The 23233-nt window shown below is 31.5% G+C and overlaps 1 protein-coding gene across 1 annotated transcript in view; it reads right to left on the bottom strand.

Moving 5' to 3' along the window:
* LOC114328113 (polycystic kidney disease protein 1-like 2) overlaps nt 1–23233 on the bottom strand; it is a 311210-nt gene that overhangs the window by 158417 nt on the left and 129560 nt on the right. Inside the window, exon 10 of the mRNA XM_050644966.1 lies at nt 15774–15985. Coding sequence (XP_050500923.1) covers nt 15774–15985 — 212 coding nt within the window. The remainder of the gene's footprint in view (nt 1–15773; nt 15986–23233) is intronic.

Here is a 23233-nt window from a genome sequence, read left to right as displayed (position 1 = left end):
ATATATTCAGTTTTCAACAAAATAACCACGTTTTTAGAGGGTTTTTCGCAAATAACTAATAGTGCGGCAGATTGGTGCAAATATTATAAGAATTGTGCATTTAATGATAGAAGGACCACATATCTGGACCCATTATTTGGACCACATATACTACACATATAAAGGTTCAAATTTAGATAGAAGGCCATCTCAGATTTTGCATTTTACAAAAATGGCGGGGATTCAAAATGGCGACTATACATATGTGACTAATAGCACGATAACTTTTGAACGAGACTTCAGATTTTAACCAAATTTGGTATATAGGTTCTTTTTTTGATGTATAAGATCCAGGTCTTGAAACGGAGGAATAGGTTTACCAGAATTTGTGTTTTTACTGTTTCTTTATGTAATAATATGTTGTTTCTTTTTCAATTCTTTCACCCTGTATGTATATATTAATTTTTCAAAAAGTTAATACGGCCATTAAAAAGAGCGTAAAAATATTTTTAGGAAATACTTTTAACTTTTTAGTTATGTTAATTACCATTTAATAAAAGCAAAACGTATCTTCACATGTACCTATATGCGGCAGATTCGTGCAAATATTATAAGAATTATTGTGCATTTAATGGTAGAAGCATATAATTTGTACCACGTATACTACACATATAAAGGTTCAAATTAAGATACGAGGCCATCTGTTTTTGTTCCTTTTACAAAAATGGCGGGCATTCAAAATGGTGACTATATATATGTGACTAATAGCACGATAACTTTTGAACGAGATGTCAGATTTCAACCAAATTTGCTATATAAGTTCTTTTTTTGATGAATAAAAAAGTCACATAATTACGTCACACAGTTAAGAAGTCACATATGAATAGTCGCCATTTTGAATGCCCACCATTTTTGTAAAAGGAACAAAAACTGAGACGGCCTCGTATATAAATTTGAACCTTTATATGTGTAGTATATGTGGTCCAAATTCTATGTTTCTACCATTAAATGCACAATAATTCTTATAATACTTGCACGAATCTGCCGCATATTGGTACATGTGAAGATACGTTTTGCATTTATTAAATGGTAATTAACATAACTAAAAGTTAAAAATATTTCCTAAAAATATTTTTACGCTCTTTTCAATGGTGGTATTAACTTTTGTGAAAAATTAATACATACACGGTGAAAAAATTGAGAAAAAAAAAACAGCATATTTTTACATAAAAACCAGGAAAAACACAACTTCTCGTAAACCGATTCTTCTAGTTCAAGACCTCGATCTTATACATCAAAAAAAGAACCGATATACCAAATTTGGTTGAAATTTGTAGTCTCGTTCAAAAGTTATCGTGCTGTTAGTCACATATGTGTAGTGGTCAATTTGATTCCCCGCCATTTTTGTAAAAGGCAAAATCTGAGATGGCCTCCCATCTATATTTTTGAAGCTTTATATGTGTAGTATGTGTGGTCCAAATTATATACTTCTATCATTAAATGCACAATTGTTTCACATATCGGCTGCACTATAAAAAAGTAATAGTGCGGCAGATTCGTGCAAATATTATAAGAATTGTGATTTTAATGATAGAAGCATATAATTTGGACCACATATACTACACATATAAAAATTCAAAATTAGATATGAGACCATCTCAGATTTTACCTTTTACAAAAATGGCGGGCATTCAAAATGACGACGATACATATGTGACTAATAGCACGATAATTTTTAAACGAAAAGTCCGACTTCAACCAAATTTTTCTTTTAAATTCGACTTTCAAATTCTTGCCAAAAACTAAAAATTCTGGATTATACTTATGTATGGCTTGTGGTACTTGGTTCGCTCACCTTATTATTGCCGTTTTGATTTTTATTATTTATTTTTATATTTTCATACTGTTATATATTTAGTAGTTAAGATCTAAGGCTACTAATGTCTACCTTAGCTACTAATGTTTTTTTATGCTTCTATATTAATATAATATTGTCAGTGTCATTAATTATAAATGAATAAATACTGTTAACATGTCCATTTCTTGTATATAATATTGGCGACGAGGTTAGTAGAATGGATATTAAAAAGCTAAAAAAAGTACGAGCCTGTTTACGAGGCACTCTGACAAAAACTGAAAACTGTATACATGAACGAGAAATCACAAACGAAGAAATTGAATCCAGATTACAGACGTTAGAGGAAACCATAAAGAAATTTCAAAATATACAATATGATATCGAACAAGAAACTGAAGACGCAGATATAGAACAAGAAACACAAGAAAAATTTGCATTTGAAGAAAAATATACAATGATAAAGACCAAACTCCTAATTTTGCGAAAGAAAAACGGATCAAACGACCAAAAGGTTATATATGTAGTACAGAAATTCAAAACATAGATCATAAGATACAATTACCTAAAGTTAATTTTCAACCACTACAAGAAACAGAAACAATTAATAACTTTACAAGGAGATTATACAACAGGGAGATTGTCTTGTACAACAGTACAAGAAACAGAAACAATTAATAACTTTACAAAGTGATTGACTGTATTTTTCCTATTAAATAACATCACAGATGAGCAAAGTAAAATTTACTTTCTATTATCTACGATATTTCCACAACTTTATGATATTTTACATAATCTTCGTTCTCCGGAGGATCCATTAAATAAAAGCTTTGAAGAATTAATTAAACTACTTGATTACTTTATTGATCCTAAACCTAGTTTGTGGGCTCAACAACATAAATTTGTTACACATTTACAACGACAAAATGAAACTGTTGCAACATACGCTGCAGAACTCAAGAAACTTGCTTCTAACTGTGAATTCAAATGCCAGAATTGTTGTAAGTCCACAATAGATGGATTTTTGTCGTTACAGTTCATCAGAGGATTGCATGACAGCGAGATTCTAATAAAAATTCTGCAAGACAGAGAAACACATACCTTCTCAAAATTAGTTCAGATAGCTACATCAATTGAAATGGGAAAAATAGAAAACAATAAAATATCTGCAGACATAGGTAATGAAATTGAAACGGTGAACAAATTGTCGACATCTTTAAAAACCATCAAAGATCATGTACTTACAAGAAAAAACATGAAAATATAACATTAAAAGACTTAAGGGGAAAATGTTTCAGATGTGGACAATCAGATCATAGATCCAACAAATGTTGGGCCATTAAAAGAACTTGCATCAAATGTCAAACAGAGGGACACTTGGCAAAAGTTTGTTAAAAAGAAACAATGCACTCCAGATTAATGATTGTACCAGTAATACAAGTGAAGAATCTCTCAGCGAAATAAACCTTGTTAAGGATGAACGATCTGAAAAATATACAATTACAATCAGTATTGAAAATAAGCCGGTTACTATGGAATTTGGTACAGGGGCAACACTATCTCTTATATCACTAAAATTGTACAAACAATTAAACATTCCAAAGAAAATTTTTAAAACAGACTTAATATTAAGAACTTACACAAGAGAAGTAATCAAACCTACTGGAGTTGCTCATATTACATGTAACTACAAGAACCAAACCTTCTTCAGCAAATTATACATTATAGCTAAAGACGTTGACTCTTTATGCGGACGTAACTGGATGCAAGAAATAAATATTGAATTGGCAGATGTGCGAAGACTACAAACTGTTGAAATACCCAAATTAGACCAACTTCCTGAAGAATTTGCAACATCAGTGTTTAGGTCAGACCTATGACAAATACCAAATTTCAAAGCTCGTTTGAACTTGCAAGAAAATACACAACCAATTTTCATGAAGTCTAGAAGAATTCCATACGCTCTAAAATCGAAATTAGAAGCAGAAATAGAACGGCTAAGTTCTGAAGGTATTATAGTAAAAATCGATCATAGTAATTGGGGTACACCCATTGTACCAATTTATCAAACCTAATGGGAGTATGAGACTATGTGCCGATTACAAAATAACTTTAAATAGAGTTATTAAAAACGAAAAATACCCGATAACTATCATATAAGTTATTTTTGCTCAAATGAATGGGGGTACATTATTTTGCACATTAGATATTAAACAAGCTTACCTTAATATGGAAATGGACGAAGACAGCGTCCAAATACAAACTTTTGAGCACTCATATGGGAACATAAAAAGTAAACAGACTGATGTTTGGTGTAAAAGTGGCTCCCAGTTTATGGCAAAGATTCACAGATAATTTACTTAAAGGTTTAGAAGGCGTACAATGTTTTTTGATGATATAATAATTCAAGGATCAACAGAAGACCAGCTATTACTAAGATTAAGAGAGGTACTTACCAAGCTAAAAGAAAATAACCTACGGGTGAATAAAAAAAATTGCCAATTTTTTAAAAAGAACATGAACTATTTAGGACATAAAATTGATAAAGATGGGCTCCATAAGAACAAAGACAAAAGTAAAGCTAAAATAGGTATGGAACGGCCTTCTAATATAAACGAATTGCGAACTTTTCTGGGTATGGCTAATTATTACAACAAATTTATTGCTAATCTTGCGTCTATATCAAATCCTCTAAATCAACTCTTGAAGAAAGATAACAAGTTTATCTGGACTGTAAAATGCGAAGAAAGAATTAACAGAAAACCTCTAATAGACAAGGCGGAAACGGCGGGTTCGTTGGGAAAAATATTCCCATGAGATATTTTTGCATAATCACATTCGTGAGACATCCCAGAATAAGGTTCAAGAAGTCGCCCACGTGAAAAGTGGGCCAATTTTTTTTTAACAATTTTTTTTTTAATCAAATTGCAAAAATTTAAATATTTTTGTCCCGGACTATTTTTTTAGGTTTTTTGTACCATTCTGGACAAAAAAGCTTTCTTATAATTTTTCTCTAAAGTTGATCTTTTTCGAGTTATAAGCAATTTAAAATTTGAAAAACGCGAAAATGGCCATTTTTAAGACTTAATAACTCGGTTAAAAATTATTATTATGAAAGTCAGAAGTGACTAAATCAAAGTTTAAAGTCGCCGCTACCTGATCCTGAAGAAATCTGTGTCATTAATTTACTACTAAGCTGTTATTTTTAATTAATAAAAAAGAGCTGTTAGATCATATTGACGCCGCTGTAAATGTGAGTGCGAGTAAGATGCACTATTGGACAGCTGGAATGGCTTCTCTCTCGCACTCAGAATTTACACCGGCCGCACACGTGCATGGTGCTTATTATTATTACTTAAAAATAACAGCTTAGTAATAAAATAATGACAAAAATTTCTTCAGGATCCTGTAGGGGAGGCTTTAAACTTTAATTTAGTCATATATTGACTTTCATAATAATAACTTTTAACCGAGTTATTAAGCCTTGAAAATCGCCATTTTTCGTTTTTTTTTTCAATTTTAAATTGCTTTTAAGTCGAAAACGATCAAATTTAGAGAAAAATTATGAGACTTTTTTTGGCCAGAATGGTCCAAAAAATTAAAGAAAAAATTGTTCGGGCAAAAAATATTGATACTTGCAATTTGATTAAAAAAAATTGTTAAAAAAAAATTGGCCCACTTTTCACGTGGGCGACTTCTTGAACCTTATTCTGGGATATCTCACGAATGTGATTATGCAAAAAAATCTCATGGGAATATTTTTCCCTTTGAACCCGCCGATTTCGCCTTGTCTATAATCATAGCCACGGATGCTTCACTAACAGGACTTGGAGCAGTCCTTTCACACATAGTTGAAGACGGCTCAGAAAGACCGATAGCTTTTGCGTCAAGAACCTTAACCAATGCCGAAAAGAAATACAGTTAGATTGATAAGGAAGCGACTGCGATATACTGGGGTATAAATTTTTTTTTTTAAATTTTTGTTATGGACGAAAATTTACTCTGATTACTGACCACAAACCGTTAACATCAATCTTTCATCCCCAACATAATCTACCAGAACTGAGTACAATGGGACTTTTTCATTATGCTCATTTTTTATCTGGATTTGATTATGATATACAGTACAGAACAAGCACAAAAAATGCTAACGCAGACTTTTTGTCGCGGTTTCCTGTTGAGAACACAAATACATATGAAGTAGATCAACATGGCTTATACCAAATACAACAAATTCGGATATTAGTAATTAGTCCAGATATAATCGCTAAGGAGACAGAAAATGATATCGAATTACAGAAAATATTTAAAGCACTAAGAACAGGTCAATCTCTGAAACAATATGGATACAAAGACAATGAATTTATTTACAAGATGACTGTATTTTAAGAGGAACAAGGGTAGTAATACCACATAAATTTCGTAAATTTATTCTTAACGAACTGCACGCGGGACATATTGGTATATTAAAGATGAAACAACTAGCACGCAGTCATGTCTACTGGAAAAATATTGAAAAAGATATTGAAGAAAAAGTGAAAGCATGTAGATCATGCCGTTTAGAACAAAATAAACCAGCAAAGACACATTTACATCACTGGGAAAAGCCTACAGGTCCCTGGGAAAGAATCCATATTGACTTCGCTGGACCAATTTGTGGTTCTCAACTATTCATTGTGGTAGATGCATATACAAAATGGGTGAAAATTATATCTACAAAGGTAACAACTAGCTCGTGGTGTATACAAACGCTAAGACAAATATTTGCCACGTTCGGAAATCTATATGTGCTGGTGTCTGACAACGGCCGACAATTTGTTTCAGCAGAATTTAAAAAATTTCTATCCAATTGCGGTATCACCCATAGAACTATTGCTCCATATCACCCAGCAACGAACGGTCAAGCAGAACGATTTGTACAAACTATAAAAAGGAGTCTGCGTAGCTTAGCGGGGGAGAGCAATAGCTTAACTGATAAACTACTTAAAGTACGAACACTTTTACATCGTACACCAGGTGTTAACGGTTTCACCCCGTATGAGCTTATGTTCGGACGAGAAATTAGAACGAATCTTCATGCAATGTTAAGAAAACCTTGCAAACACACAACTTCCTTTCCATCAGATAGGACTACACCTGGTAGGGAATTTGCCTTGGGAGACAGAGTTCAGGCTAAAAAATACTGCAGTGATCAACGATAGTCCATTCTTTCACGGTTTTTGCTTTAAATTTTAAAGAACCGCTTGGATTGACATGAAATTTAGCATACACATAGCTTACATGTCAAAGAAAAAAGGTGATATTGTGCCGATGTGTGCTTTTGCCCTGAGGGTGACTGAAAAAATATAAGTCTAAAATAAGTCCGAAAATGGATAAACTGACTAATTTTAAGTAACTTTTGTTCTATAGAGCTTTTTCGCCAAGTCAACACTTTTCGAGTTATTTGCGAGTGAATATGTTCATTTTTCAACAGAATAACTACATTTTTAGATGGTTTTCCGCAAATAACTCAAAAAGTAAGTATTTTGTCGAAAAAAACGTTCTTAGCAAAAATATAGCCTGTAAAAAAGTAAAAAAAAATGGTGTACGCGTTAGGTCTCTGGACCTCGTAAAACAAGAGTTATAACCAATGAAAACTAGATTTATATTCACCAAATTTCAAATAGAATACTTCGAAGTGAAATATCCAAAAAATTAAGCACTTTTTGGGGAAAATCCATTATAACTTTTTAAATTGTTTAAAAAAAGCTTTAGTTCTGTTTTTATAAAAAGTTTCTAGCATTAAATTTAAGCAAGTTACGCTCAAAATAAACTTGGTCCCTTTCTTTTGTTTTGACAAAAAAAAAATCGGTAAGACCACCCCCTAATTAGCAATTTGAATGAAATTAATCGTTACCGCTCCACAAATTATTTTACTTATGTTGTGTTTATATGGTCTGTAAGTTTCACCAATTGAAAGTACTTATTTTGGAAAGAATTTGGTTTTAAATAAAATTTTTAAAAATTTTAATTTTGGAAAATAGGTTTTTTTCAAAATAACTTAAATATTGTTAGAGATACCAAAAATCTCGAAAAACAAAAAAAGTCAGCATTGCTTCTCTGAATATCATGTATTTTTTTGTTTTTCTGTTAGACAAAAATTGATTGAGATTTGGTGTTTCTAAATTTGCATACATTTGTCATCAGTGACCCGTTCAGCCCCTTTTAACTACAGCCCTTTCAAAAATAAGGACTTTGAACCGATGAAACTTACAGATCATATAAACAATACATACACGAGTCAAGAAACTTTTGAAGTCGTAACGATTAAGTTCATTTGAGATACTAATTAGGGGCGATTTTCCCGATTTTTTTACCAAAAAAAAAGGGACTAACTTTATTTTGAGCGTAACTTGTTTACTTTTGATGCTAGAAATTTTTTTATAAAACAAAAATGAAGCTTTTTTTAAACACTTTAAATAAGTTGTAATGAGTTTTCCCCGAAATGTGCTTCATTTTTGGTTATTTCACGTTAAAGTACTCCATTTGGAATTTGACGAATATGAACCTATTTTTAATTAGCTATAACTCTGCTTCTACTAGGTACAGGAACGTGACATATACACCATTTTTTAAAAAATTTTACAGGCTATACTATTGCTAAGAATGTTTTTTCGATAAATACGTATTATTTCAGTTATTTGCAAAAAACCGTCTAAAAGTGTGGTTATTTTGTTGAAAAAACGAACATATTCACTGGCAAATAACTCGAAAAGTATTGACTGAGTGAAAAAACTCTATGGGATAAAAGTTACTTAAAATTAGTCAGTTTATCAATTTCCGGACTTACTTTGGACGAATACTTGTTCACCCCCAAGAGGGGGTGAAAAGCACCCCTGGGGCAAAAGTACATATCGGCACAATATCACTTTTTTCTTTGACTTGTTAGCTATGTGTTTGCCAAATTTCATGCCAATCCAAGCGGTTCTTTAAAATTTAGAGGTTTTGCAATATTTTACCGTGTAAGAACGTACTACGATTAGATTTGTATTTGGAAAGGTAATCAGACGCATAGGTTACTTACATTATGAAATACGAACAGATAATGGTCTGCTTTGGAAACTTCACTTAGATCAGCTGCTGCCAGCACCTCTAATTTTGTAGTTGGAAATCGGGGCGGAGGACTGTTATATGTTTAGTAGTTAAGATCTAAGGCTACTAATGTCTAATCTTAGTTACTAATGTTTTTTTATGTTTCTATATTAATATAATATTGTCACTGTCATTAATTATAAATGAATAAATACTATTAACATGTCCATTTCTTGTATATAATATTTTCATACTGATTTTCTTTCCTTCCCCGATCTGGTGGTATGCTTCTTTTCATGAGCATTTTTCAGTGCGTCACAAATGATAGAAAAAAGGTAAGTCCGTGATAATATCAAAGATCTTATACTCATAGATTTGGCCAACTCGTAAAAATAGCGTAACGCGGAGCAGTTCGGGTCGGTGGTCTATCTATCTCCCTCTACCGGCGCTTAGCTTTCTCTCTCTAGCATATGATGGCTGCCGCCTCTGTGTAATTGTCGTTCCATTACTTCCACCTCTTGGTAGATACGCTCACACTCGCACGACAGACAAAGATAGCTAAACCACCGTACTTGATATCGACGTTACACCCCGATGCATTGAGTGGGATATCCCTAGCCAAGTCTATTTTCTTTACATGTCTCTGAATATACATTTATAACTGTAGAAACGATGTCTTCAATTTCTTAAGAAATAAAAATAATACACCATCATGGTTCACAACTTTATTCCCACCTCATGTCTTACAGTCTTCTGTCTGTCTATCATCTGTCAGCTGTCATTACCCCTTGACAACCTTAACAGAACATCAAATTTAAATTTAAAAAAAGGCGGTAACGATAAGAAGCATACATAACATTTATTCTAATCTGACATTTTAGTTAAATCTGACCGTTGTCAAATTTTATTTGCAATTTGGCATAAAAGCAAATCAATTGTGTTTATTGCATTTATAAAATGGTATTTTATTTGATTTGTATAGTCTTATAAATTGTACAGATTATATTCGTAGACTATATTCACTATCGTAGCGAAAAAAAAAAGAAAAAAATAACAATTAGCATAGTTGTATTTATTAACATAGTAAGTAGACATTGTTATTCACAAACCATACATACTCATAGACGTTTCACGACCATGTTAATCTTTCGGATCGAATTAACGCCATCTCTTGATTGGAATGGGAACTAAATTGACAAATTTTAGTTAATACGTAGGAATTTCAAATTATAAATTTTGCGGGATTTTTTATGAAATTTCGCAGAAAATTAAAACAACAGAAAGACAATTCAATATTTTACTGAAAACTTCAAATATTCCAATTTGTTTTCAAAATGCTAAACACTACTGCCATGTGTCACGTGAAAGCACTGATGTGTAATATTGAGTTGAATGAAAATTTTTGAAAGAATCTTGTAGGATGATTGTTTAGATGAATATTACCTTATAATCTTTTACAAACCTCCAAAAATATATAGGCCCGAAATGTCGATGACACACTTGTCTATTAAAATAAACTGTTTCAGGATCTATTATATTGTTTTTTTAAATGTGGAGAAACACAACACGGGATGATCAATGTAAACTAAAAATTCTACTCATTAAAACAGAGAGGAGATTAATACAATTGATTAAAATTTTGATTAAACCTAATTAAAAACGTAACACCACTATATAATAAAATAATTAAGCCACAAACTGTAAAATTAAACGTAAATAACAAATTAATTTAATTGTCAACTGTCAGTTGTTAAATATGACAAGAGAATTGACTGACAGCGACATCTCTGGATTGGAATGGTAACTAACTTGCTGTCTTGACCTTGACAATTTACGTGAAACGTCTATGAGTATGTATGGTTTGTGTTGTTATTGTAAGCTTTATTTTTTATTATTCTTTATTTTTAAGTGTATACTGGACAATTTTATATGAACGAATAATAATTTTTTATGTAATTACGTGGCTAAAGGTTCTAAACCAAGGCCAGAATCAAAACAAAAAAAAAATATTCGTAGACGTATTATATAATTCGTAAATAATTTTTTTCGATTATAGCGCCATCTATCGACAACTAGAATAAATGTTATAAATATTACCGACGAAATGTAATCACCGACGTGCGTTTTTTTTTCTGTCACATACAATTTAATGCGTTAGAAAGAAATCGAAAAACTGTGACGCACTGAAAGATCCTCATGAGAAAAAGCATATATTCCTATCGTCATATATTTCCATTTTGTGTTAGACACACACCACAAAATAATAGTTCAATAGTTTCAGCTAATGTTAAAATCTGCTAATAATAATTCACACTGCCTAATTGCGTTCGATGTACACTTAATTAATGTTAACACCAACAACTATACTATAACGAAAAAGTGAAGAAAAACTCTTAAAATTGATATTTTCTTCAGAGAACTTTCAAATATCCGTTTTTTAATTTGACGTTTATTTGACATTTTAACCTATTGTTTGTATAATAAATTTTATCAAAAATGGTAAATAATAACATTACATTAACGTCATATGTCATAACGTCAGTCATGCACGGAGCCAATAAAAATAAAAGAGTATCATAAATACAATATTTCTAAAAAATGTAGGGTGATCCATTTAAAAAAAATTGAGAAAATCGTAATATTCTTTTGCAGTTCACACTGTATGCAAATATACGTCAATGGCTGCGTTCACCAGAATTAATCGGTTTAAAGTTTCAACTAAACAGCTGTGTTTCAGCGCTTTAAAACTAAGTTCAGTCTAGCGAATGGTATTTTTCCGTTTGACACTTTCATAGTTGGTTTTGTTTGTGTTCTCACCTGTTCTATGAACTTAAACCAAAACGAGATTCGTTGTTTTTGTTTATTTATATCGTGTTATCGTTGTGTCGTTCAACGATAACTTGGACTAAACAAATTTAATTCAAAAATGAATAATACACTATCTTTATTGTTGTTGGATAATGAAATGAACAAGAAATAATTTTTAGTGCTGCTGTGCTGGACTTGGCAGAACCATTGGATAATAGAGATGATGGATTTTGATGTATTCCCATCATAAAGAAATAATAATGCCACGACAAATATGAATTATGTTGAAAATATTGTTCCTCAATACACAGATTTAGAATTTCGTGAGCATAGACAATTATGTATCTCCTCAGTTTCAATTATTTTATAATTAAAGCTATTGTAAAAGTATATACTTTCAAATAAGCGCGCCATACAATATATTTCTTAAACACTTTCAATATTGAAGCGATGAAAATCCTACGTTGAATAAAATGGCGACCGCTTCGTCTACAGGTTGAAGTTTAGCCTAAATTGACATTGACGTTCACCCGAAAAATCTTAAACAGTTTCAAAGCGCTGACATAGCGCACTGGTCTGGTGAACGCACCCAATGATTTCAATTAAACTTAATTTAAAAACTACAATATATTGTTTAACATATTATATAAAATAAATAATTGTTAATGATTTACTTCTTTATATACATGGTGTTCATTTCATAGGGATATCGAAATTACAATGGCCATAACTTGTTAAATACTCTGTATAGTTATACGAAACCCTCTATTATAAAAACAAAAATTATAAGAGGAATAGCTATAAATATTAAAAAACATATAGGGTGTCCCATTTAAAAAATTGGATGTTTGCTATACTACGTATATAGTAGTTATTAATCGTCCGGTAGAATTGCGCATATTTTCCAAGCCTGGATAATATCATTTCCTACATTTTTCTATAAGTCTTTTGGATATTTTGTACCAAAATGGAATTACCGACAAATATCGCACTAAAAACTTAGCCTGTATATTGTATTTTTAACATTTACTCCAGGCTGTGCGTGAAAAATATCAGGTGTTGTAAAGGACGATGCCAGGAATAACTTCTACTAAAAGTGACCAAAAATATTGTGAGCTTTTTTTGTTATTGCGATTTTCATTTGTTAAATTTGCAATTTTTAAAGATTTTTAACTTTGCAGCTTAGGATATTGATTCTAGGGAAAAACTTTTTAATAGAAAATTGTAGTAAATTAAAAAACCTACAATTTGAGCTATGGTAAGTTTAATTTCGTTTATTGGTTATTGCAACACAGCCTGCGAAAAGTCCAAAATTGCTGTTTTTTACAATTGCGTTATTTATTGTACAAATAATTTTTTTTTATTTTTTAAAGCTTTAAAATGAAGATCTTTTAATTCCAAATATAAAAAAATTATAAAGCCGGATTAACGAATTTGTTGCTTAGATATTATAAATTGTTTATCCCAAGAGGTCAAATGTCGAAGGCTATAACTTTTTGAAAAAAAAAAAATCGTAGAGAGTTAATGAAACATCCAATTTCCTTCTAAAGAGTTATATTTTTATATTCTGATGTAAATAAATGCGTAAAACATTTTTAAACTTCTAATTTTTGGGTTTGAAAATAAGGGGGCAAATTTCGTTATAAACATTTAGAGCTGAAGCGGCCCTGTACATCCTATGAGTTTTTAACTTACAGATTATTGTTACTAAAAACGAAACGAAGATTTATAAAAAAATAAAAAATTTCTACGACCAACTGAAGCCGAGCTAAATGTTGGGCTTGAAAATAAGGGGGCAATTTTCGTTATAAACATTTAGAGCTGAAGCGGCCCTGTACATCCTAGGAGTTTCTAACTTACAGATTATTGTTGCTGAAGACGAAACGAAGATTCATAAAAAAATAAAAATTTTCTACAACCAACTGAATCCGAGATAATTGTTTCTTTTTTCTTAAATCGTAGTGCCTTTATTTACAAAAATTAAGAAATTATTTTACAGTGATTGACTAAAGAAAGACTTATGTTATCTTAAATTAAAAATAAATATAAAATATAGTTACATTTAATTATTAAAAATTATTTTTAAAATCGGTGCTTTTGCGAGCGTCCGAATTTTGCAAATCGCCCGGCTCGCTTCAAAGCCGCGCGCTCGGAAAATTTTTACGTAACTTGTATTAAATTTTGACCGAAAACAATTATTTAATAATATTACCATTATAATATACAGTCTATTTACCACTGTATTTGTTTTTCTTGATAAACTTTTATATGTGAAATCTCATTTCTGAAAAAATAATATTACAAAAATGATACATATATATGAAATATATAACTATATTTTTAATTTTTTCATTGTTATATAAATATAATAATAATAATGTTACTTCTTATTATACAATATAAAACTTTTTCTTCTTGTAGTGACTATCCGTTTTGGATGTTGGCGACCATCATGGCAATCTGTACTTGCACACTAAATCGGTACTACTGCTCTAAAAAGGTTTGTAGTTGTTGTGTTGAAAGACGTACGTAAATTTTCTAGGTAATCCTTCGCCTTCCTGGTTCTCAGTTTCCAAATGGGGTTTGCCAAATTGCCATGATGGTCTCCAACATCCAAAACGGATAGTCACTACAAGAAGAAAAAGTTTTATATTGTATAATAAGAAGTAACATTATTATTATTATATTTATATAACAATGCAAAAATTAAAAATATAGTTATATGTATCATTTTTGTAATATTATTTCTTCAGAAATGAGATTTCACATATAAAAGTTTATCAAGAAAAACAAATACAGTGGTAAATACACTGTATATTATAATGGTAATATTATTAAATTGTTTTCGGTCAAAATTTAATACAAGTTACGTAAAAATTTTCCGAGCGCGCGGATTTGAAGCGAGCCGGGCGATTTGCAAAATTCGGCCGCTCGCAAAAGCACCGATTTTAAAAATAATTTATAATAATTAAATGTAATTATAGTTTATAATAATTTTTATTTTAAGATAATATAAGTCTTTCTTTAGTCAATGACTGTAAAATAATGTCTTAATTGTTATAAATAAAGGCACTACAATTTAAGAAAAAATAAACAATTATCTCGGCTTCAGTTGGTTGTAATTTTTTTTTATTTTTTGATAAATCTTTGTTTCGTCTTTAGCAATAATAATCTGTAAGTTAGAAACTCATAGGATGTACAGGGCCGCTTCAGCTCTAAATGTTTATATAACGAAATTTGCCCCCTTATTTTGAAACCCAACATTTAGCTCGGCTTCAGCTGGTCGTAGAAATTTTTTATTTTTTTATAAATCTTCGTTTCCTGTTCAGCAACAATAATATGTAAGTTAAAAACTCATAGGATGTACTGGGCCGCTTCAGCTCTAAATGTTTATAACGAAATTTGCCCCCTTATTTTCAAACCCAAAAATTAGAGGTTTAAAAATGTTTTACGCATTTATTTACATCAGAATATGAAAATATAACTCTTTAGAAGGAGATTGGATGTTACAACAACTCTCTACGATTTTTCTTCAAAAAGTTATAGCCCTCGACATTTGACCTCTTGGGATAAACAATTTATAATATCTAAGCAACAAATTCGTTAATCCGGCCTTGAAATTTTTTTTTATGTTTGGAATTGAAAGATATTCATTTTAAAGCTTTAAAAAATAATAAAAAAAAAATTATTTGTACAATAAATAACACATTGTAAAAAACGGCCATTTTGGACCTTTCGCATGCTGTGTTGCCATAACCAATTAACCAAATTAAACTTACCGTACCTCAAATTGTAGGTTTTTTAATTTACTACAACTTTCTTTAAAAAAGTTTTTCTCTAAAATCAATATCCGAAGCTGCAAAATTAAAAATCATTAAAAATTGCAAATTTAACAAATGAAAATCGCAATAAAAAAAAACACACAATATTTTTGGTTACATTTTAGTAGAAGTTATTCCTGGCATCGTCCTTTACAACACCTGGTAGGTTTCAAAAATTCCTGAATTATATCATGTTTTTTCACCCACAGCCTGGGGTAATTACACACCTGAATACTTACAATGTATGGTCAGATATTTCATCTACATAGCTTTGGATATATCTCTTCTCTAATAAATCTTGATATGTCTTAGTTGCTGCTCTTAGACATATATTTGTACTTCTGATAGATATTTCTGGGTCCATCTTGTAAACAGTAGTACGTAAAAGATCAGCAACTTTTACTACAATACGTGTTACTTGCTTGATCCTACCACGCGTATCTAAAGGAACCTAGTTATAATAAACATATTAATTTGTAATTTACTATTCCAATTGGGAAATAAGCCACAATTTATCCTGAAAAATGATTTTATTGGAAGATAGTTCATTTGATGAACTATCATGAAATCTACTTTAACTCAAGAATATCCACCATAAAAATCATTGCATGTGATCTGTCTTTAAAAAGAAATTTCTGTGGCAGATAGTATTGAGTTAAAGTTAATTTCATGTAATCGAATGAACCATCTTATAATAAAGTCGTCCCAGAAACGCAACTCATAAATATTGGTAATATAATTTTAAAGTCTTGTACTTTAAAATGTATAATCGGTATATGTATGAATTGCCGATATTAATGAGTCAGATTACATTAAATTATTAGAAGAATTTTTTTACTAAGCAACAACATTCTTGTTTAATTTATTAATATTTTGTATTGTGTTAATGACGTCCGAAGTGGAAGTCGAAACGTCAATAAAATCATTTTTCAAAGTTTTAATTGTGGCTTATTTCCCAATTCGAATAGTACGTAGTGTAGCTTTGCATAACACAAAGAATAAATGCCAAGAAATAGCTTCAGAACAACAATAATGCCTTGTTGCACCAACGTATATCAACCTTAAGACGTATACTCCGGGAGGTAGTGTCAAATTTGACCGGAGCATTTTAGCATGGCTATCTTTCCTTTATTTAGTTAGGTGTTCCAAAGCTTATTAACAAATGATGTGTCAGCTGGCCCAAAACCGGAGGTTTTAGGCAAAAAAAGATAAAATATGACACTAGATGGAAAAACCCTACAACTTACCTATATGTCAAATATTTATCTCCGTGACTTACATCCATCATTGTTTAGAATTTCTGGCTCCTGGCTCTCATCCAGGCGAGCCGGGTTCGATTCCCCGCGTCGAAAATTTCTTTTGTTTTTTAATTGATATTATGATTTGAAAAATAATCGTTTTTATAATACCACGTTTATATTATTGATACGACACAATATAAAAAAAGTTTCACGCGGGGAATCGAACCCGGCTCGCCTGGGTGAAAGCCAGAAGCCAGGTATTCTACGCCATGATGGATGTAAGCCAGGGAGATAAATATTTGACATAAAAGTTGTAGGGTTTTTCCATGTAGTTTCATATTTTATCTTTTTTGCCTAAATGCCCCGGTTTTGAGCCAGCTGACACATCATTTGTTAATAAGCTTGGGAACACCTAACTAAATAAAGAAAAGACAATCATGCTAAAATGCTCCGGTCAAATTTGACACTACCTCCCGGGCTAATAGGCAGTGGCGGCTCGTGACCTCAGTATGCGGGTAGGCTACACATATACTTCGGGTAGGCGACAAAAAATATCTTACAATTTGTAATACATTTTGAGCCGTCTTGCAATACTAAATGTAATCTATGAGCGCAACAATGTGTAAAAATTGCTTTTGGAGCATCTACTTAATTTTTGATTGTAATCCGTTTTAAAAGCCATTACACTTGCACCATCGTAAAATTGAGCAATTAATTTATTTTTGTAATCATATGGCTCAAGCACGTTTGAAATTAAACTATATAGAGCGTCTGCAGATCTATTCTCGCTAACATCAAAAAACCCTAAAAATCTTTCTGTTACCTGACCAACTTTGTTAACAAAACGGATTGTTAAAGTACACTGTGATTTTTCGGTTATATCAGTAGTATCGTCCGCTAGTATAGAAAAAAATTGACTTTCATTAATTTCTGTTGAAATTTCATTTTTTACGTAATCGGCAAGGCAATCCATTAAATCATTTTGTATTGTTTTTGACAAACCCGTGAACACCCCTTCTATTTTTTAACATGATCCTGGATTTCCTGATCGCGTTTAACTACAAAATTAAAAATTTCTTTAAAATTACCCATGTTTGAAGAATTAGGACTCTCATCACGACCGCGAAATGCAAGTTCTTGTTTTACTAACAGAATTGTAACATCAATTTCTTCAACTTCTTCAATCTTTTTCAACTTCTTCATTATATATCTTATTAGATAGAGAAATTTGTACAGCTAAAGCACTGTCAATAGTTTGTTTATTTTTTTCTAACCGTTTTAAACCTAAGCAATTGTTTAAATGTTCTTTCGAAGATTCATGTTTTTTTACACTAGCTGATAAATTTTTCAAATCTGAATATCCCTGACTCACCCAAACATTTTGCTTCAAATTTGAGAGCAACAGACAAGGCCAACAGAAAAGTGAATTTTTAAAATAACTTCCGCTTAGCCATTTATGATTTTCATACCATATTGTTTTAAACGATCTCGAAAATGGTCGATTGTTTTTTTTTTCTTATCTGTGGATAAAATTGTTAAATTTGGTAAAGGCAGGCCCATTGAAATAATTTCTGATCTTTCTTGATTTTGGCGCCTTGAAAGAGGCGTCTCGATCAAACTGCATATTACATCGTTTAAAATATTCATATTCGATGACTAAAGTTTTTCCACCAATAAAACTAACACACCTACGTTTCAACAACGTCAAATATTACTTATTTTATTTATGTATCAAATAATAATTTACTCTTCGAATAAATTGATAAGTTAACAATTAACCTCGCTTTAAATTTTTAATTATCTATATAATCTAATAACACAATTCGTCAGTTTAACTTTAAATTATCCAAATTGTATTGAAACACAATAAAAATATAATGGACGACTGACAAATAACTATTCACAGATTTATTTGTCGTTAGTGAATTATTACTAAATTAATATAAAATTAAAATGCCCTTCAATAGACCGATCTCAAATTTACCTGTTTATTATTCAGTTTTCATAAACAAATTTAAATTGTCCTACCTAGTTTTATTCAATACTTAACCTACTAATAACAGCCAAAATCAAAAAACAATTATGTATTTAAAACAGTTTCACAAGACACAAGAGAAGCAACTGATAAAATTTTGTAGGTCCGGCTATAAGACTCTGTGCCTATCCGCCCTTTCAAAATCGTAGAATACGGTCGCTACCAGCAGACCTGCTCGCGTAAACAGAGAGATCGCACGTCAATTCGGTGTTGGTGTCGTTCTATTTCAGGCTACGTTTTCAAGTGCCTGACCAAGGAAGAATATAGAATCTTATACAGTACTACTGATACTACAAGGAGCGTACAATAATTATAACTACGGAGAAAATTTTTTGGATATTTTTAAAAATAATTTGGATAATTTTTGCTATTTTATTGTAGGTATTGTGTCAAAATTTATAAATTACAATTTTGAAATGCTCGAAAAGAAAACTACAGTACCTCGGACATGTGATGCGGGGCGAGAAGTATGGCATCCTGCGACTCATAATGCAGGGAAAGATAGATGGCAGAAGATGCATCGGCAGAAGACGAATTTCATGACTGAAGAACCTAAGAGAATGGTTTGGATGCAGCTCAAAACAATTATTTAGAGCTACTGCTTCAATAATTAAAATAGCTATGATGATTGCCAACCTCCGTAGCGGAGATGGCACCCGAAGAAGAAGAAGAATTTTGAAATAAGTAATTTATATTAATAATTTATATTATTGTACTACATTTGAAGAGGGTGAGCTACCTTGCCTACCCCGACGGGCCGCCCCTGCTAATAGGTACCTTAAGCTAAATTTACTAAACATACGCGTTGCACCGTTGAATATTAGATCAACTTTCAGCTTGCCATAATGTATTGCCACGTGTAATTAATTGCATCTTAACCCAGCATCCGACAGGTGGGGTGTGGTACACCCCAACAATGCTGAAGCGCCTAAAACATAATGAAATTTTGCATGTAGTGGCCACAGCGGCTAGATAGCTTTCTATTTTATATTCATCTATGCGATGACACATAGTTTTTAGTCGTCTGTTTAGTTTCAGCAAGTACACTTGGTTTGAAGGTGGTCACGCCCCACGTTTCTGATTTTGTACTTTCTGCAGAATTGTCTTTATTTTGTTTTACTCCTATAAATAAGTAAGTATAGGTAAGTGAATAGTACTTACTACAGATTTTAACATATTTTTTTTATTAGTCTAATCTAAAATGAATTACGATCGAGAACAAACACGTCTTCAGGTCTTATGGGATGAAGCAGACAGTGACGAATGTATTGACAAGAGTAATTCGGAAGTAAGTGAAGAAATATACAATGTTAGTGTAAATAGTGACTATCCTGACCAGCTTTAAGATGTTGACGTTCCAGACATCACAGACAACTAAACGTAAAGAGATTCTTTGAGAATTTGCTGGGGTTTGTCACACCCCACCTGTCTGTTAGTGGCAAAAAAGTTCACCTGTCGGATGCCGAGTTAAACTTCGTCTCAATTAAGACATGCTTAGATAAAAATCGAAAATTATGGATCTATAAGCTGGAGCTTAATATTTGTTGGTGCAACCGGGCATAAGAAACATATTTTTGGCGTCATATTTTTAATACTTTACAGATTTAAGATTTTATTATGGAAAAAAATGTATACAAAGGTTACTGTAGGAAATTCTCCATACTTTCTGAAGCGCCCAATTAGAAAACTCCAAGAGATTTCTTTCACATTTTTATTATCATTTTAAGGACCCTAAAATATGGAAGAACAAATTCCACTCATAAAAAAAGTAACAAACTTTGTGAGAAATATATACATTTACTCAATGTTTTTGGAGTGTGCATGTATATCTATACAAATGTAAATACATATAAATAATAATATAGAATTAAAATATCTTTATCAATATGCGAATAAATAATAATTAAAATAATGGTTTTTTGAATCAAACTCTGAATCAAATAAAAACAAAAACTGCCTTTATCTTAATGGTTTTTTATTTAGCAGATGCTGCCAGGCACCTACTATCATCACGTCAGTTGCAATGCGGGGACTAATGCCTTAGCATTAGTCCTAGCATAACAGCAAACTGTTACTAGGGCGAGACAGTGGTGAGGGCGAGCGGAATGGGACGTTTCATCGCCGCCGGTTCATCGCCGCCAGTTCATCGCCAGTCCATTTCATCGCCGTCCGTTTCATCGCCAGCTAGTCAGTTGATTTTGTATTATGGGAGATGACACGACACGACGTTAAATTCAGTTTAAAACTTATGACAATTAAAAGGATAGAAATACTTATTATATTAATTTACTGTTCTATTTCTACTTCCCCTAAATTTGATACTACATAGTATTAAATTTCTAGTGTTAAATGGCCTTGTAGAAATATATATGTTCAAACTTATGTAATGTCAGGTTAGGTTAGGTTAGGTCATTTCCTAGAAATTCTAATTAATATTAAAATAAATAATAAATGTAACTGTAGAAAATTGGTCGGAAATTTGGAAATAAATCAGTTAGCGATTAATTAACTGGCGATGAATCGGCCGGCTATGAACTGGCGGCGATGAAACGTCCTAGACCGGAGGGCGAAAGATGGTTAATACGTATTTGGCAATTTTTGGAGGCGAGTCAGATTAGTTTTGATTCACAAAAACAAGGAGTAATGTACTTATTGATCATATGTAAAGCTAACATTAAAAATATATCAAACGGCTTATACAAGAATTGACGGACATATTATGAGAAGGAGATAAGCGTCTTTGGACTATAGACTATAGATAATGGATTTTAAGAAGACCAAATCTCGCTGCTCCCGATTTCTTCGATTCATTGATTTGATATTTCTTGTCTATTTTTATTTTGTTTGACTTCTTGAGTTTTAAAACCAACAATATATTTATTTCTTCTACAATCAATACATATTATAATGCATCCCGTTTTTGTTTATTTTTATACTCCAAAGATTTGAAATTTCATAAGCCAGGTGTGATGAGGGTCGCGATGACGGTCGCGAATTCAATGCTTTTCCCCTATCCAAAAATTGCACAACGTCCCTAAAGAAGTTTTCTCTTAAAAAAATAAAAATGTAAATCCGTACAGGGTGAAACAAGTTTTATATCAAAGTTTAGGTGAGTACAAAAGATATTTTCAAGAAAGTATCCAAATCATATGAGGGAATCAATGTTTCAATAATTAAAAAGGGGGCATTTTTGCACAATATTTACTTTTTTAACTGCTGAGGTGATTTATATTTTAATGAAGGTCTTTAGGATTATTTTCTACAAAGCTAAAGGATAAATATTTTACCTAAGACTTACTAAATTAAATTTGACCCCCTAAATCTGAGTTTGATTTTAACTTTACTTCATTATTAATATTAATAGTATGGTATAACTAGACCCAAAAAGAGACATCCAAAGTGAAAGTTATCCTCCAACACCAAATTGTTCTATATGGTCCACATAATATTCAGAAAAAAGTCACACCATTTTGAGCGTCAGGTTTGGGGGAGTGAGGGGGAGAAATCGGTAAATTCGTAGTTGTTTACGTTTTCGTCAATATTTCTAAAACTATGCGGTTTAGCATGAATAACCTTCTATACAAAAATGTTCTACATTAAATTTCAAATAGGTCCTATGCATAATCCTTCTAAAATGAACGGTTCAAAAGTTACGGAGGTAATATAGTATGATTGGTCCCAAAAAATGCCTCACCCAGACATCCAAAATAAAAGTTTTCCTTCAACATCAAATTGTTCTATATGGTCCACATATGGTTCACTAAAAAGTTAGTGGTTTAAAAATTAGTAGTTTTTTTAAGTTTCTTGTCAATATTTCTAAAACTATGCTTTAACAAAAACAATGTTCTATACAAAAATGTTCTACGTGAAATTTAAAACAAAAAAGGTCCTATACATAATTGTTATAAAATCAACGGTTCCAGAGTTACGGAGGGTAAAAGTGAAGGTTTTCGAAAATTTTTATATTCTTTGGGCATTTTATAGAAATTTTCTTTAACAGGATTTTGTTTTGTAAATAAAATTAGCTATTTCAGTGGCCGATGATATGTTAGTGATAAGCTCTTGAAGAAATGTCAACATAATATAAAAAGTATCGAAAACCTCCACTTTTCACCCTCCGTAACTCTGGTACCATTGATTTTATAACAATTATGTATAGTACCTTTATTGTTTTAAATTTTATGTAAAACATTTTTGTAGACACCATTGTTTACGCTAAAGCGTAGTTTTAGAAATATTGACGAAAAACTTAAAAAAACTACTAATTTACCGACTTCTCCCCCATCTTCCCCCAAACCGGACGCTCAATATGGTGTAGCTTTTTACTGAACAGTATGTGGACCATATAGAACGATTTGGTGTTGGAGGAAAACTGTTACTTTAGATGTCTGAGTCAGGCCTTTTTTGGACCAATTATACTATA

Source organism: Diabrotica virgifera, chromosome 2 (assembly GCF_917563875.1).
Source record: "Diabrotica virgifera virgifera chromosome 2, PGI_DIABVI_V3a".
In the NCBI taxonomy this organism is placed as follows: Eukaryota; Metazoa; Arthropoda; class Insecta; order Coleoptera; family Chrysomelidae; genus Diabrotica; species Diabrotica virgifera.
Note: the sequence above shows the minus strand (reverse complement) of the source record. Positions and strands in the feature narration are given on the sequence as shown.